This window comes from Melozone crissalis, unplaced genomic scaffold (assembly GCF_028551555.1).
Source record: "Melozone crissalis strain CALT ecotype California unplaced genomic scaffold, PUWL_Pcris_2 ptg000027l_1, whole genome shotgun sequence".
In the NCBI taxonomy this organism is placed as follows: domain Eukaryota; kingdom Metazoa; phylum Chordata; class Aves; order Passeriformes; family Passerellidae; genus Melozone; species Melozone crissalis.
Genome location: NW_026535805.1, coordinates 24,119,173 through 24,136,020, shown reverse-complemented (window position 1 = coordinate 24,136,020; position 16,848 = coordinate 24,119,173). Strand labels below are relative to the sequence as shown.

At 44.3% G+C, this 16,848-nt stretch overlaps 2 protein-coding genes across 2 annotated transcripts; one reads left to right on the top strand and one right to left on the bottom strand.

Annotated features, from left to right (window-relative positions):
* Positions 1-78: 78 nt before the first annotated feature.
* PDCD2 (programmed cell death 2) lies at positions 79-4,657 on the top strand. Its single transcript, XM_054279378.1, has 6 exons — positions 79-403; positions 481-732; positions 1,100-1,276; positions 2,306-2,421; positions 3,613-3,729; positions 4,240-4,657. Exons 1-6 carry the CDS (start codon positions 103-105, stop codon positions 4,402-4,404), a joined length of 1,128 nt encoding a protein of 375 aa, XP_054135353.1. The 5' UTR covers positions 79-102; the 3' UTR covers positions 4,405-4,657.
* A 270-nt stretch (positions 4,658-4,927) lies between these two features.
* Positions 4,928-16,257, bottom strand: TBP (TATA-box binding protein). Its single transcript, XM_054279379.1, has 8 exons — positions 16,198-16,257; positions 14,354-14,590; positions 13,368-13,699; positions 12,213-12,300; positions 10,172-10,263; positions 8,835-9,002; positions 8,436-8,530; positions 4,928-7,215 (listed from the first exon to the last, which is right to left on the bottom strand). Exons 2-8 carry the CDS (start codon positions 14,405-14,407, stop codon positions 7,136-7,138), a joined length of 909 nt encoding a protein of 302 aa, XP_054135354.1. The 5' UTR covers positions 14,408-14,590; positions 16,198-16,257; the 3' UTR covers positions 4,928-7,135.
* Positions 16,258-16,848: the final 591 nt, after the last annotated feature.

Here is a 16,848-nt window from a genome sequence, read left to right as displayed (position 1 = left end):
TTGAGCCCGGAACGGAGCTGGGGCGGGGCTGGGCGAGCGGCGCCGGGCGGGGCCGGTGCTTGGCCCGCCCCTCTCGGTGCGTGTTGGCGGACGGGCAGCGGCATGGCTCCCGGCGTGGAGCTGGGTTTCGCGGCGGCGGCGGAAGGCCCGGGCGGTGCCTGGCGGCTGCACAGCACCTACTTCCCCAGCAAGGTCGGGGGGCGGCCGGCGTGGCTGGGCGAGGCCGGGCTGCCGGGGCCCGCCGCTCTGCGCTGCGGCCGCTGCCAGCAGCCCTGCGCCTTCCTGCTCCAGCTGTACGCGCCGCTGCCCGGCCGCGCCGACGCCTTCCACCGCACCCTCTTCGTGTTCGCCTGCCGCGGCGCCGCCTGCTACGGCCTGGCGGGCCCGGGCGGGCCCTTCCGCGGTGAGGCGCGGGGGCGCGGGGAGGGACGGGGCGAGGGCCCCGGCCGCCGCCCCGCTGACCGGCGCGTCTCCCCGCAGTGTTCCGGAGCCAGCTGCCGCGGCGGAACGACACGTACCCCGAGGAGCCGCCCCCCGAGGAGCCGCCCCCGGGCCCGGCCCCCGCGCCCCCGCGGCGCCTGGGCAGCGGCGCCGCGCTGTGCCGCGTGTGCGGCTGCCTCGGGCCGCGCTGCTGCGGGCGCTGCCGCCGCGCCGCCTACTGCGGGCCCGAGCACCAGGCGCTGGACTGGCGGCGCGGGCACCGCCGCTCCTGCGGGCAGCACGCCGCCGGAGGTGGGTCCGCACACACCGCCATCGGGGGCCTCTGCAACGGGAACTGACACCCGTGCCAGCCGTGGTTAATACTGCCCCGAGCTGCCGAGCCGCAGCTCCTGAGCTCTTAAATGCTGCTGCTAGCACTGTTTGGTCTGCCTTCCACGCCACTTGGATTTACAGAGGTTCAAAGCAACAGGACGCCTGTTGCAGTTTTCCACTGTCCTTAACATAACAGTTTCTTACCTTCAGGTCAGGTCTAGCAGTGATGTAAATCTTTCTTGCTCATGCAATGCTTCTGCTATGCAATTTGCTGTGTAGCTTTTGGGGAGAAGGACGTGAAATACGAGATGATGTTGTGAAGTGGTGTCTGTCTTCTGTTTTCTAGATGACTTGGCAAATGCAATTCCAGAGCATAACGAATTCCTTTTTCCGGAATATGAAATTTTGATAGAACCTGAGGAACCAGAATTTCCTGCTGACAGCACTGATGATGAACAAGGAGCTGAAGATACATCAAAGGACGCAAAAGAACAAGAGGAACTTGGAGCTGCAGGCACTGCAGGTCAGAAATAACATGCTGCCTGTAATTCTTCCTGGTTATGCCTGTTATCACATCTTTAAAATATCAAACACTGTGATTTTTAAGTGTTCCTTGTAAACTTCTGGTGAAAAAAGGCTAAATGTGCAGTCATTTGCAATGCTAGTTTGTTGTAGACATCCCATAATGTAAGTTGCTTTTCTGGGAGAGACTTACTAAGCTCTGACCCCAGGAGCTGTTGAAGCAGCTGTTGCTGCAGATAGCTCGGAGTTACACTGTGTCCCTGTGTGCTTCCAATAGGTCAGGAACATCTCAAGTGAGAAGGACAGGACTGAGCACCTGCTGCTGGATGCTGCTGAAATCAGCACATTGTTAGATTGTCTTGGCTTGACTTAGTTCAATTTGTCTTACTTTATGGAAAATAAAATTTTCTTCTCTATGCTAGCAGAGAACTGGTTTGAGGATATTTTAACTGTTGAGGTGCAGTTGAAGTGCAGGCTCCTTCCTCCCTGCTCCTCCTAAATTCACAATGGGTTTGCTGCAACCACACTGTCTTTGAAGACACCCAGGGTGGAGAGTTTGTGGTGGTGCCAGGGAAGGATGCTGGGTTCCTGGTGGTCCCTTGCTGTGGTCCAAAGCTGTCTCAAGAGTGTTTAGTGGCCCCAGTTGATGTGGGTGTGGAGTGTAACAGATACACTCTTCAGTGCTAAAAACTGAAGCCTGGCACATGAGCAGCATGCAGGCCTTTTTCACATGTGGTGTCCTGAAAGTTCTGTAGTCTCAGTGATATCTGCTGGGAGCCATAAACTTCAGCAGATTAACTCCTTCCCTTTCCAGTATTCAGTACTGACATCTATGTTTAAAATGCAGCTAAAACTAGTAAATGGACCTGTGTATGACCAAATCTTAACATGCCATGAAAAGAAAACAAATCTTAGATTTATGCCAGGAATGACTTATGAAGCAAAATAAATTTACACGTGCTAATACTGTTTTAAACTTTCAGTGTCTTGTATCAGCCTGTAAGTTTTACTGTTCTTTTTCCTTGCTTAGATGGAGCATTTCAGTCCTTAGATGAAGAGGCATTGGAAGCAATGGCAAAACACGAGACTGCAGAAGAAAAGATCTTCCAAATGTTTAAAAAACGAGTAGCTGCTGAGCCAGAGCAGGTCAGAAGATGGGGCAGCCTTTGAAAGTAGTGGTTCTGACACAGCATCCTGCTGCACATGCAGTGTTTTGTACTAGTTAGAAACAGGGATGCCTCCTCATCCTCTATGCACCTAGCCCACACCCTCTCATATTCCTTATGTGCTGAACTTAATTTGTGCCCAAGTAAGAGTTTAGCACCTGCTCAGCCACCTTAAACAGCTGCTGGTCAGGATGAGGTGGCACGAGGGTGCTGAATCCCCTCCAGTGTGGAAGGAGCCACCATCCTGAGACATGGTTCAAACCAAAGGACATGGGAACCACTGCGCTGCTCTCCAGCCTGCAGCCCTGCTAGAACAAAAACTGCAGAGAAGAGCTCTGTCAGTGTCACCAGCTGCATTGGGGGGTGGCTTGGCTCTTTTTAAGGTTGAAGAATGGCTTTAGAATTTCCACTATTTAAAACAGAAATCTTTCCCCCATGCTATTTCTTACTGCAAAAGGCTAAAAAGCTACATTGTCAAACAAAACCATGGTCCCTGGTTTGATTCAGAGAAGACACAGTCCTAAATCCATCAAAGTGGTGAAGAAGAAATTCTCTCCATGTTTTGCCTGGTAGCTGAGGGGTTAAGGTGCACACTCAGAAAGTAGGAGACTTTGAGTCTGTTCCCTTCTCTGCCTTAGGTATGTGCCTCACTTTCTCTGACCATCTCTCTACTGACTGATCTGTCCAAGTGTCCTTTTGCTGATCATGTGTGATTTGCTAATAACTGAAAAACAAAGGATATGAAAATACCTTTTGGAACGTTAGGCTAGTCTGCTTGTATTTAGATGCAGAACTGCAGACAGAAAGATCTGGATTGCATTCCTAACAGTGTGCAGGTCTGTGCGCTAATTCTCCAGCTGCCCTTTCTCTGTCTCAAGACTGTAACATACACAACCTTGCATTTCTGAATCCCTTGGTTAGGGAATTACAAATGATCTCCCTGGATCACTGAAAAAATATGGTATGAATACTTGCATGATTCACATAGTTAAGAAAACTCTTATAAGCAACCTGTCTTATTTAGAATGCTGCATTTGCAAATTATGTTTTGCCATGGTTGTTAAAGAACTGACCTTTTTCTGCTCTATCTACAGCTTTGTGTCACTAAACACCTATTTTATAGCAAGATGAAAGGACAGTCACGAGAACTTAAATTTCTGCTGTCTTTCAGATTATTAGATACTGCAGAGGAGGAGAAGGTCCACTCTGGGTATCAGGTGAAAATAGGCCTGAAGAAAAAGATATCCCAAATTGTGTGTGTGGTGCCAAAAGGATATTTGAATTCCAGGTATGTAAGCTCATTCAAAAATAATACAGGTAATGTATTTCCAACTCAGGATCTAATTATTGGCTTGTAATTTGAGCAAGAAGGTTGAAGTTGCAACAAACTAACTACACTAAATGATTGTACAGAGCCTTTATTTACTTTTATAATGATTTTCAATTCATTGTGTGCATTATAAATAAGTTTGGCTGGAAGCATTTCGCTGTAGAACTTTGAATGCTAGAGGTGTATGTAGGATGAACACACTTATGTCATGGAAAGGCAAAACATAGTTACTAATGGAATTTCAAATGGTGGGAGGCTCACAAATCAGGCAAGTCTTATAAGGCCAGATAAAACTTACCTAGAATTCCAAATTTGGTTTATTTGAGCTGCCATATACATAGTCACTTCAGTTGGGATTTTGGTGTAAGAGAATATAAATTCTTACGCCAAATGCAGGACTGTTCTTCAGAAGTGGGGAGAGAGGAGAAGTCTGTGGCCTGCCTCTAAACCTTTTGGTTTTCCTTGAAGATTATGCCACAGCTCCTGAATCACCTTCAGGTTGACAGCCTTGGAGAGAGCATTGACTGGGGAACGCTGGTGGTGTACACTTGTGCTGACAGCTGCGGCGGGGAGAGTGAATACCTGGAAGAGTTCATATGGAAACAAGACTGGGCCATGGGCTGTACTTTATGAAGTTGAGTCATCCAAATGGAGTACTTGATTTGTTTCACTGCATCTCTGCACTGTGCAAACAGGTAGTTGAAGTCACTGATAACAGTGCATCTTGTAACAGTGATAAAACTGCTGTAACTAGACCTTGACAGCCTCTCTTGTGCTCCAGAGGAGCTTTTACTTCAACCTGGTAATGAAGCCAGATGCATTTGTCCAGAAAGGTTTATTTCAAATCTCATTTCTGGAAGTTTATTAAATAAAGATGAAAAACTTTTGGATTGGTGAAATTATCTTTTGTTGGTAATAGAACTTCAAAAACTTAAAAGATTGTAGTCTGTCAGGATTTTCATCAGGCTACTCAAAAATTAACATTCATTCAAAGAAAAGCAGACTCCTGTAAACCCACTCCAGTGCTTATGTTGAAGAGCTGTACAGGAGTCAGCTAAAATAAAGCTACATAACCTTTTGCTGTGGAATTTAAATTACTTCCCTTTCTCAGCAGGTACAAAAACCCAACTTGGGAGTTTGTCCCATGTTCTGAGGTAAAATGCACAAAATTTAAGTGTTTTATCTGACTTTAAAACTATTAGCCCCATGCAGTAGTTTCACTCAGTTACCTGGTGCAGAAGCAGTTTAAACAAAGTCAGCCCTAGCAGAACACATTTGTCTGTTACACACTGCCTGTAGCAGCAGATTTTCAGGCTGAATTGTACCTAAACTCTCTGCCATCATTGGTGAAGTTTAAAAACAAGTGTCCTCTGCAGGGATTCTCCCACTGTATGACTGCAAATAGCTGAGGCAAGAGAATAGTGAAACCATAATGCTGAACTTTACTGTGGTAGTTGCTTAACTACTCCTATGGCCATGGCAGTATCTGCAGAAAAGGTTTTTTTGTGTGTTTCCCTATAAAATTGACTTCAGTTACATACTCCCTCCCCTGCTCCAACCAATCATGGCTGCTTACCTGTGACTCTGTGGGGCCCACCATGGGGGTTTTGGAATCATTTAGGCATTGAAAGTACTCAAATAAGCAGGCAGAGAATGCTGTACCTGGAAGTGGTTTTGTTATCACAGGACCTAATTTCTAGCAGGGTAGTTTGAAGCCCTGGTCTGTGTTGTGAAAGTGCAAACTGTCTCAAGTCACTGTAATACAGCTCGACTGATTGTGCTGAAAACTGTCCTATGGTTTCTTGGGGCTTCAAGCTTTCTGAAGAGTTGAAGAGTTTTGCACATAAGCTGGTAATAGTTCAGGTCCTACAAAAGCATGGACAGCCACACAGTTATAGCACAGAGCTCACAGGAGTATTCATGAGCTCACAGCACAGAGTGGCACAGCACTGAAGGCAACACAGTGCTTGAGCATATCCTGCACAGCTGCATTAATAAACAGCATCTTTCTGGTAAGAGCCATGAAAGCAGTCATCAGCACACCGGGAGAGACACTGATGTAGAGAGAAGACTGAAGATTAAGGTCACTCAGGATGTGCAAATGGAGCAGTATCAAAGCCAGCCAAAACTTAATTTTGTCTGGAATGAAGCACCAACTTAGAAATGAGACCATTGCTTACATTTGGGTTAGTTTCAGATAAAAGCTGTTTGAAATAACGTGTAAGTCATAGAGAGGTTATTATTCCTAGAAATTTCCTGAAGGAAAAAAAAAGTTTATTTTTAGCTCTGAGCCTATTAGGCTTCAAGCATCGCTCAGAAGGAAGATTATGTATGTGCTGACTCCAGCTGGAAGGGCTTTGACATTTTACAGGACCACTAATATAGTGAGGCTCTCACAGCTGGTAAAATACAAAGGTAGTAATTTAAAGGAATCCTAGAAGCTAAGCAGGGATCTATTGTTTCAGTCAAGTGCAGCTATTTAAGACTTGCTTATATCTCATCTGTTGAACATAAGGCAACACATACTCAAACACAAGCTTCTTTAACCAGTCATCTCTTTTGCTTTAACATGTTGGAAATATTCAAGGTAGACATTGCCAGGGGTGTGACTGCTGGTAAGCAAGCCAGAGCACTGCTAAGATTCTCTCAAAACAACACGTCACTTATAGCAGTGCATCTGCTATTAAAAAATCTATTAAATAAAAAAAGTAATTCAATGTATTTCATTCTACCAGCTGGGTAATTTTAAAATTTATTAAGACAGTTCCCATAGTTGTATAAACAGGGTTTATTGTACATGTGGAGTTGAAGAAGGAAAGAGAAGAAAGGTATATATTATATATATATGTACAGTGAGCCATTTTAATTAATAAATTTATTCTATCTCGCTTAATACTGGAAAGAGGGAATGTGTCTGGCACCAAAGAAATTTAAAATTGAAAAAATTTAAAAGCTAAAGTTCTGAAAATTATAAAAACCATGGTCTTATGGAAGGAACTTAAAACATATATACATGGCAATTAAAGTGGTTTATACACTGAGTGACACAGTTGCATTTGTCTTTAAACCAACTTACAGTTTTTTCTATTAATAGAACTGGCATTAAAACTATTTAAAAGCTAGAATATAAATAAAAGTTGGAGGGGCTGCTCCAGGAACAACCCAGTAAAGCAACTCACAGTAACTCAGTAGACATACTCAAGAAAACAGTTCCCCTTGAGCATCAGGGAAGTAGGCACTAACTGGGAAATAGTCCAAGTCCTGGTGTTGCAGTTGCACTGGAAGTCCATTTCTTGTTACTGCTGTGCCATACACAATACCTTTTAAAATATACCCCTGATTTCTCTGAAATGTGTAGAAACTGTTACGTTGTCTTTCTGAATCCCTTTAAAATAGGATAGATGTTTTCAAATGCTTCATAGATTTCTGCTCGTACTTTAGCACCTGGAAAAAGAGAAGGGATTCAATTAGTTTGTACCTTTTGCCAAATACTTAATTTTAGCTTTTAGAATGTGTATGTGAATGCAACTCTATATAAAACCTACATGTATCCATAAATCCCCATTTTTACAATCCTTTCTAACACATTTCATAGAGAGCTTACATTACCAGCCTTCTCTGTTTAATCTGACAGCTGCTAAAACTTTCACTAGCATCTCTGCCACAATGCTATGTTGCAAATGGAATTTTCATAGACATGATTTCCACAAGAGACCCAACAACAAAGCACAGCCCTGTAGGATGCTTGTGCAGAAAGGCCTAACTGGTGGAGCTTGTTTTGACAGTGTGAGTATCAGGGGGAGGAAGGTCTGGCAGTGGAGACCACTGCAGAGAATTGCATTTCCCCACACTGCAGAAACATGATCCTTCTTTCGTCTGTGGGTCTTGCGGGTTTCTTCTTCCTAGTAAGACACAGCATGAGAAAAAATTGAGGGAGCAGGTTGAGCACCTGAGGTTGAGGATGTCCTAGAGCTCAAGTATCTCCCCTTCTTTGGCTGCTGTATCATGGATCATGGCAGTAGCCTGCAACCAAGCTGCCAAAGAAAAGCTAGCTCAAAGTCACATGCTCAGCCACAGAAACAGTCTTTCAGATTTTGCCAGAAAGATCTTACATTCTTACAGCTTTTTGGGCACCTGCGCACCTGACTAGGGTTCATGATGATTGTTCCTTTGATCTAGCCAAATGTGCTGTTGCTTTGTGCATTCCCATCTGTTAAGGAACATGGTGCAGATAGCTGTGTGTGCAGTGGCAGTGCTGAGCTGCAGGCTGAGCTCTGGGTGAAGCACACCTAGGCAAGAGGCCTGAACTGCTCAATCTTTGCATAACAAAGCCTGGTGCTGAGCCCTCAAGAAAACCTGGTCTGTCTGTATGAGTGGAGTGTGTGGGAGTCAAGCAGGACACCTGCTGGATTTGCTGAAGCTGCCCACTCCAAACAGGCTCTGGTCCTGCTGCAGCTGGTGTGGCTCTGACTGCCAGGGTGGCTGCTGGATGGCTGCACAGGGAAGTTTCCTTAACATTCCATCCATGGAATACTCTATTAAATCTCCTTTCTCAGTACTGTCATCTCTAAAGGAAAAGTACCTGGCAGCTTACGTATCCCTGTGTGTTCTCTGTCATACAGTCTAAATCTCACCTCTTGGAGTAAGATACTGTCTTCACTTACCAGTTAAAACCACTTTTCCAGAAACAAAAATAAGCAGAACAATTCTTGGCTTAATCATTCTGTAGATTAAGCCAGGAAACAATTCCGGCTCGTAGCTGTAAGAGAAGAGAGAGTATTTAAATGTGCTGGCAGACCCATGTTCCACCCCATCTTCTGGGCCCAGTCTAGACTGGCAGAGCAGATGTAGACTTCCCTGCAACTTGGGGAGGGTAGCAATGTGAATCTGTCAAAACAAAATTTTAACAGGTTCACATTGGGCAGCCTCAGTTACACCTGAGACAGTGCAGAGATGGGAACAAATATGCAGGTTTCCCTGTGGTGCAAGGGAATAATCTAAACAGATGTCACCTTCTAAGATAGCATGCAACAAGAATGAAACATAAGCAAGCCTTTTTTTACCTGCTGAACTGCTGGTGTGTGAGTACCAATCCTTCCAGTCTGATGGGAAATTTCACATCACAGCTGCCCACCATATTCTGAATTTTAAAATCCAAAAATTTTGCAGGAAAACCCAGTTTCTGAACAACTCTTGCATACTTCCTTGCAGCCAGTCTGGATTGCTCCTCACTGAAGTGAGAAAAGGATATCCATATTACTGCCTCAGTTAAGTATTACTTCAAGCAAACAGCATTAAACTACAAATACCTAACTGGGGAAAAAAGTCTGTGTGGAGGGAGAGGGGAGTTCACAGGCAAAATTTTTACATCCAAAATTAACAACTACCACTGACTGATTTTCATGCTAATTTTGGTAATAGGCTCCTGGACACCGTTAGTGTTGCACTCATTGTTCATGAGACACAAACCAGTAAATTATAAATCCATACCTTTTACATTTTAAAATAATGACCAGAGTGCCTCTAATGGGACTGTTACTTAAGATTAAGCACTTAAGATTAGATTGTTACTTAACATTTCACTGTAGAACAACCTTGAACTACTACTGCTAGAAAATACGGATTTCTATAAAAATCTGCCAACTGGCAAAATCTTCTGTTTGATTCAGCCCAGGCATTCAAACATGGGTTTAATACAACAGCACAGCCTTACCCACTGTTGCAGAATTCAGTTTGCTTCAGGTTTGTAAACAGCAGAGAATCTTTTGCCCATGCAGAGTAAGACAACTTGAATTTCAAGTGTCACCAGGCAGAGAAAATGTTCCCCTGCACAGATCTATTCATTCATCTCTGCTCATTAGTTTATTCCTTCTGGATTCCTAGCAGACTTCTTTGGAGCAGAATTTCTCTCCTGCCCACCAGAGTTAAGCTTATGTTTAGTTTTCAATTCTTGTCATTCAATGGTCACATTAAGAACAGATCAGACTACAGGAACTAGGGATTTGGAGCTCTTGTCCTGTGATGAATGAAGCTATTCAAATATAAAATTCTTCTCTCACCATCCTTACAATTTAAGCAGTTCCAATGCATAGTTGCTGATTTTTTTAATTATTAGAAAAAGTAAGTAACTGCAAGGCCAAAAAATGAATATAATAACCTCTGCAAACCAGTTTATGAGACTGAATGAAAGCGCTTCAGAACTAGAACTACCATTTCCCCACAAATTAGGAAGTCTCTTCAATCATAAACAGGCATTTTCTGTAGAAATGTGTATAATCTGAGGTAACTGTGAAGCAACATTAGTTGTACCTGTACAACTTTGATGTGTCTACATAAACAAGCATCATGGTACAAAAGAAAAGACAGCCTGAGTTAGTTTGCTCATAATGCCTAAACATACCTTTTTGCTCCTGTGCACACCATTTTCCCAGAGCTGAATATCAGTGCAGTAGTACGTGGTTCTCTTATTCTCATAATAACAGCAGCAAAACGCTGAAGTGTGAGCATTGAGACTGTTAGTGACATACTGCTGTCATCATTACATTAAAACCAAATCTGCATCATCTAAGTTACACTGCAGTGCAAGGAAAACTAAGGTCAAACATACTTACAGATCACTCAAAGTTTACTTGAAATGCTTAAACTGTAAGTACCTTCTAGCACATACTCAGAAAGGTAGAGCCAGGCAGGAAGGATATTTACCACTGTAAACATTCCTGTTTATCTCTCATTACTATATATATATATAAACCTATGTATGTAACATATAAATAACACTAACATTTGCATCAGAGAAATAGAAACAATTTTAAAAAATTCCTCCATATGTGTTGGAATTTTATCTTATAAGTAGGATGGAAGATATCCAAAAAAATGGATTACAGTGTTACAATACCAGCAAACAGAACAGCTGGAGATCAAAGTCCTGTGTAAACAGAGGTCACCTCAGCTACCACTGTAGGAAACAGCAGCCTGATTAGCTCCAGCTTTTCATTCTCAGTAAGCATTTCCAAATATTCTTAAGTTCCTTGAAGCAAGAGATACTGGAAACTGAGGTGGGCACACACACACACACACAAACTCCTGTTTGTTATATTCAACTTGGAACAGCTCACCCTGCAGTTCCATGAATTGTTCTGCTGACATAACCAAGGCAGTAGCGTGGGTTACCCAACAGCACATTTGTCAAAATATGACTTAAATAATACAGCCAAGCAACATCTTTCTTTGATAGATGAATCTACTGACTAAATGTCAGGAGTGTGTTACATAACCCTTCTATCCCTCTGCCATGGAAAACAGTGTTTGATATTGATTATTCTAGCTTACAAATTTTACACAGCCACCTACCCCCAACATTAGGAGTTACCAAGGCATGCTCACATTTTTGCTGCGCTCATACCTTACTCACAATTATGTAACAGCATCACTGGTATAAACTTACAGCAAGAGTCATTTATCAAATATGCCTGCATGTGTGCTTTAACCTTTAAGAGCAGAGTTCAGGTCAACTGCAGCAAAATACTAAATGCTAAAACAAGAAAAACACACACACCCCAGGAAAACTGAAGCCTTCCCAAGACAAGCCAATTCAACTATGTAACATCTAAACTTTATTAGTGTCCAGCTACTGTTGTTGCAAAGACAACATTTTCAAGAGGAGCCACCCAAAAGAAACATGAAGCAAACATTATTTTTTTGATTTAATGCTCCAGGTCCTTTGCTGTTGTTCAGATTTCCCAAGCTAAAAAGAGGCTTCTTATTTAGAACCCTACTACTATTAAGAAGCAGCAGGCAACTTTGAAGTCAGTATGCAAAAAAATCAATTTAATTGGTTTTGTTTTGATCCATTTTAATGTTCCACCAAGTTGGCCATCAGAAGCAATGAGATGGCAGAAGTACTGGAGGAGAACATGAGAGAACAGAGGGAAGTGAGACTATGAAAAATAAGTGAATGCCCTGGGACTGTAAGAATTCCAGAGGAGCAGCTAGGTGGAGGAAACCACAGCTCTGGCAGAAGTCCAGGATTTTAACTCTTCTTTCCCTTCTCCTTGTTGGGAGACAGAGAAAAAGATTTCATCATCAGACATTTCACAGTAATAAGCAAAAGGAGCTCACTGAGCACTACAAACAAATATGCCCATATGAACAGCAGCAGAGGCCACCTCCACCACCAAAAGCTAGGCGAGTGTATTACACTCTTGATTAGGTTTTTTCTAAATCTAACAACTTACAACCTGGTGCACATCACAGCTACCTCAGCATAAAAATGCTTTTTACTAATTTGAATGTCCTAAGTTTATTAAGATTACCCTTTTAACCACAGTGTAAAACTGCAAATATAGCAGGTAGGTTTTTCAGTCTATTGCAGCAGCCTGCAGCCACAACCTGTGCCTTTAATTTATCTGTTATAGGATGAACTCTTAATACATTTCTCTTACCTTAGGATTATATTCAGCATTTCGGGCACGAAGTGCAATAGTTTTCAGGTCAAGTTTGCAACCAAGATTCACTGTAGACACAATATTCCTAAAGACAGATCACAGAAATATATTTAAAAAAACAATAAGGAATTCATGTGTCTTCCTCATTTTTAACCAAGCCTAATCAATTTTTTAAAATTATTTTGTTTCTCCAAGCAAGTTTGAATGGCATCTTTCCTAACATGAGCACTGAGCAATGTTTTGGCTCAGGAATGTCCTTTTGTAGGGCAGAAGCTCCTAAGGCATAATTGCTGATTCCTCCTTATCTGTCAGCTATTATAAAGAGTGTCCCATGAGAAGAACCTCTATTTCAGTTTGGGAGGAAAAATTACTGATGCTGAGAGCCCTCACCACAATCAGGGAAGCTGCTGGAAACAGGAGAAAATGAGACAGTACCATCTGAAATTTTCCTTGCTATGCCCTTCAAGGAAGAGAGTGCAAAACTAAGTGGGAATGACCCAGGAGGTAAATGCATTGCCAGGAGATGGGATAGCAGGTCTCTAGATAGTTTAAAAAAGTTACTAGATAAACAATTTTGTTTTCTGGGAAAACCCTGAAATATAAAGGTCCTCAGTGAGGGAAAAAAAGTCAGAAAAATATGAGAAACTACTCTTTCAATTCTTGGTATCAACCATTTCTCCTTGTCCCAGCCAAAAATTTCTGAAGTAGTCTCTTTAAAACTGAAGTTCACTGAAAATATTTCCACACCTAGTTCTAGGGTTCTTCCAACTAGTTCTAGGGTTTTTTACCTTCTCACAAACTCAGCGTTAGGCAAGCATTGGGAAAGGAAACATCTTGAACTCCTAAACTGCAAGGAGTTAAAAATTATGATGGTGCTAAATGAAGACATATAACCCTCCACTGGTATGCTCCCAAGATGTACCGTTGACAAATCACTAAGAAACTGTTTATATTACTAAGTGGCTTAGTAATGAAGCTAAGCTAAAAATAAAAGTAAAAATTACTCATATTGCTACAGGAGACTCATAAATTCTCAGGACCTCCCTTCCCACCAAAATGCAGTACCTAATTCCTGATGTGACTTTGGTCCTAAGTCTTTCTTTAAAGGGCTATCTGAGACAGGACATGATGCACTGACACAGGGGCACTCACTGTAGTTGTGGCACTATGCCAGAGCTCTCCGACGCCGGTGTCGCAGGAGTTATTGGAGTCATTGGAGTCATTGGAGAGGAGTACAGAGGGGTGGTTCCTGGTAAGGGGGCTGTGGTAAGAGTCTGTGAATGGAAGAGCTGGGGGGTTTGACCAGATGTTCCCTGTGTGGCTTGCTGTGACGTGGATTGCTGTGCTGCTTGCTGCTGCTGCTGCTGCCGCTGCTGCTCCTCCAGGATGGACAGACTGTTGGTGCTCTGGACAGGCTGCGGTGTCAGTCCTGTGCCATACGGCATCATCGGGCTGAAAATTGGAATTCCTGGAGTCATTGCACCCTGCACAAGCAAACATGACATGAAAACCACAGATCATGATGACTCCATTTTGTTTTTAAGAGACAAAGTTTTCGGGAGGAATCAAAAATAAATCTGTGTTAGCTGAGTTGCTCATATCAAACCTGAAGCATATTGTAGTAAATAATTAAAATCAGAAAATCCTTGGAAATGCAGATGTTCTATAGAATAAAGTACTACCCAAAGGAATTTAGGGAACATGACATACTTCTCACACTGCCTTGCAAGCATGTCTCATCTTTGACCCACAATTTAACTTGAAATTGTCTGAACACCAACTGTGCTCACTGTATCCACTGTATTCATAGCCCAGTAACAATCCATTATGTACAAATTTTAAGGAGCAACCACCAAAATTAAATTAATCTTTCCAAGTTGTCAGTCATGTTTCAACTTAAGAGGAATCCCATCAAGAAATCCCACATAAATTCCACGTATGAGAAACCACGTGTTTCTTATACTTCTGAATATAGACATCAACAGATTCAAAATTCTGCCTTATACTAGTATTATTCAATCCCTAGCAGAATTTTTCAGATCTGCAAACAAAAAAATGTGAAGCTAGATGCAAGAAAGAGAAAGCACTTTCATAAAGAAATTCAGATCATAGTTACTTTTTAAATAATTTGTTTTTACCTGAGGGGAGGCTAAGCCTTGAGCGTAGGGTGGCAAACTGTTGTTCTGATCCATGATTCCAGTTATTTCTTTGGTGAGGCCAGAAGTACTTCCTTCAATTAATTTAAATAACCTTCAAATCCTAGAGGTTTTTTAACCGTTTAAAACATTCCAGCGAAGCAGCTTTTAAAGCTAAGCTGAAAGTGTTAGGAAAACATCAGCTTCAGAGAAATATGAGTCTACAACACCAACCAAAGCCTGGAAAGAAAAAAAGGAATATCCTGAGAATAATATCTAAATACAAACCCAAAAGCAAGCCTATCAGCTGCTGACTCAGATAAGAGACACCCACATACAAACACATATAAGAACATTCACGCGTACGCACACACGCATGCACAATCCACAAAAATAACCTTTTTCAGGCACACTCCACAGAAACTTTGCAGCATGATTCTGCTGAAGTCCCTGGCACATCACCTGACTCACATGGGCAGGCCTCTGTCCAACCAAACCCTCCTGCACAAACAGCTCAAGCTGCTGATGCTCCTTCTACTCCAAGCTTCCTTTAGCTGCAAAAGCACTGATTTTTTAAAGAATTTAATTCCCTTGGCTACTAATTGACATTGCTTGTAAGTCTTTTCCTGGCCATTTTAAGGCTTGGGCTTTCAAAAATCACTTTTTTTCTTCTATGAGAAAAGCATCGGAGCTCAAATCACAGCTAGGGAAACCTCTTCCATCCAATTCCACAAAACAAAGCCCTAACAGATTTCAAACTGTAATGATATGCATTTCATGAGGAAAAAAGAAACATGTGAAAACCAATTTCAAGTACACAAGTGAAACATGCAATGATTTTCTCTCATTTTTTAACTATACTTCTGTTGCTGTGTTATGGAAAAAACAACAGAAGTGGAGAATTTAAATGTTATGATACCAATGATGTAAAATATTACCCATTAATTTTTAAGTTTCTTAATTATTGCTAAGAAATACTCAAGGTCATTATTAGGCCAGAGGTAGGCTACCTCAAAATCTGAAGACAGCCTATTGAGCCTCTCCTTTTTTTAAGATATGAGAGCTTAGAACTACAATAGTATTTACACTGTAGCTAAAAATGTCTGGTTTTTTCCACCCATGACCATAAGTCATTATCATCTTTACCTTCACCAAAGGTATCGAGCCAGGTTTTATCACCCAGGTTTTACAACGTGGGTACATTAGAGGCCTAAACATAATCCTGGAAGAAACAAAGTCAACTCCTCGACAGCCCAGCTATTTAGTAAGGACGCTGGATACCAGGCATGCCAAAACCTGCACGCAGGGCACCGACTACGCAGAGCTCCCTCCTCTACCCACTTAACGCGGCTTGCTCGGATCTCCACTACAAACGCCGGGCGCCGTTTCGGTCCAGGGAACAGAGTCCAGCAGCCGGAGCCAGCCCGGAGGAGGCCCCGACCCACCCGAGGCCCCTTTCGGGCTCGCTCCCCGCCACACGGCAGCGCCCGGCGTGCGGCCACAGCCCGCCCGCGCCCCCGGCCCTGCTCGCTGCCCGCCCACAGCGGCCCCGGCCCCGCGCAGCCCCCGCCCGCCCTCGCAGAGTCCCGCCGCCGCCCGCGCCCATCCCGCGCCCGCCGCCCCCTGCCCGCGGCGGCGGAGAGAAAGGCGGCCGCCGCCTCCGCGCCACGGGAGTCCCTCCCCGCTCCCCCGGCCGCGGCTCAGGCCGCCCCGGAGTGCGGAGCGAGCCCGGCCCGCGCACCATCCCCGCCCTCCAGGCCCGGCCTGCCCCGCACCATCGCGCCCCAGCGGGCCGGCCGCGGGCAGGGGCGAGCGGCGGCCGCGGGGGAGCGGCGGGCACTCGGTACCTGGCGCTCGTTCCGCTCCCGCCGCGCTCCGCGCCCGCCGGAGCCCGGCCGCGCCCCGCCCCCGCGCCACCGGCGCGCCCGGCGCGTCACTTCCCGCCGCCAGCGGGACAGGAGCCTTCGTGGGGAGGAACCTTCGGAAATCCAACAGGGGCAAGTGCTGGGTCCTGCACCTGCACCGGCGTGACCACATGCACCAGCACAGGCTGGGGCCGGCCCGCTGGGAGGCAGCTCTGTGGAGAAGGGCTCCTGGTGCAAACAGGCTGTCCATGAGCCAGCAGTGCCCTTGTGGCCAAGAAGGCCAGTGCTATCCTGGATGAATTAGGAAGAGCATTGCCAGCAGGTCAATCCTGCCCCTCTACTCAGCCCTGCTGAGGCACATCTGGAGTGCTGTGTCCTGTTCTGGGCTCCTCAGGACAGGAGAGATATGGAGCTCCTGGAGCAGATGCAGCAGAGGACTACAGAGACAATTAAGGGTTTGGAGCATCCACTTATGAGGAAAGGCTGAGGGACCTGGGCCTGTTCAGCCTTGCGAAGGGATGTCTGAAAGGGAGCCTCATAAATGTGAATAAATATCTAAAGGGTGGTTGTGAAGAGGATTCATCCAGGCCCATCTTGGTGGTGCCACACAATAGGACAAGAGGAAATTGGCAG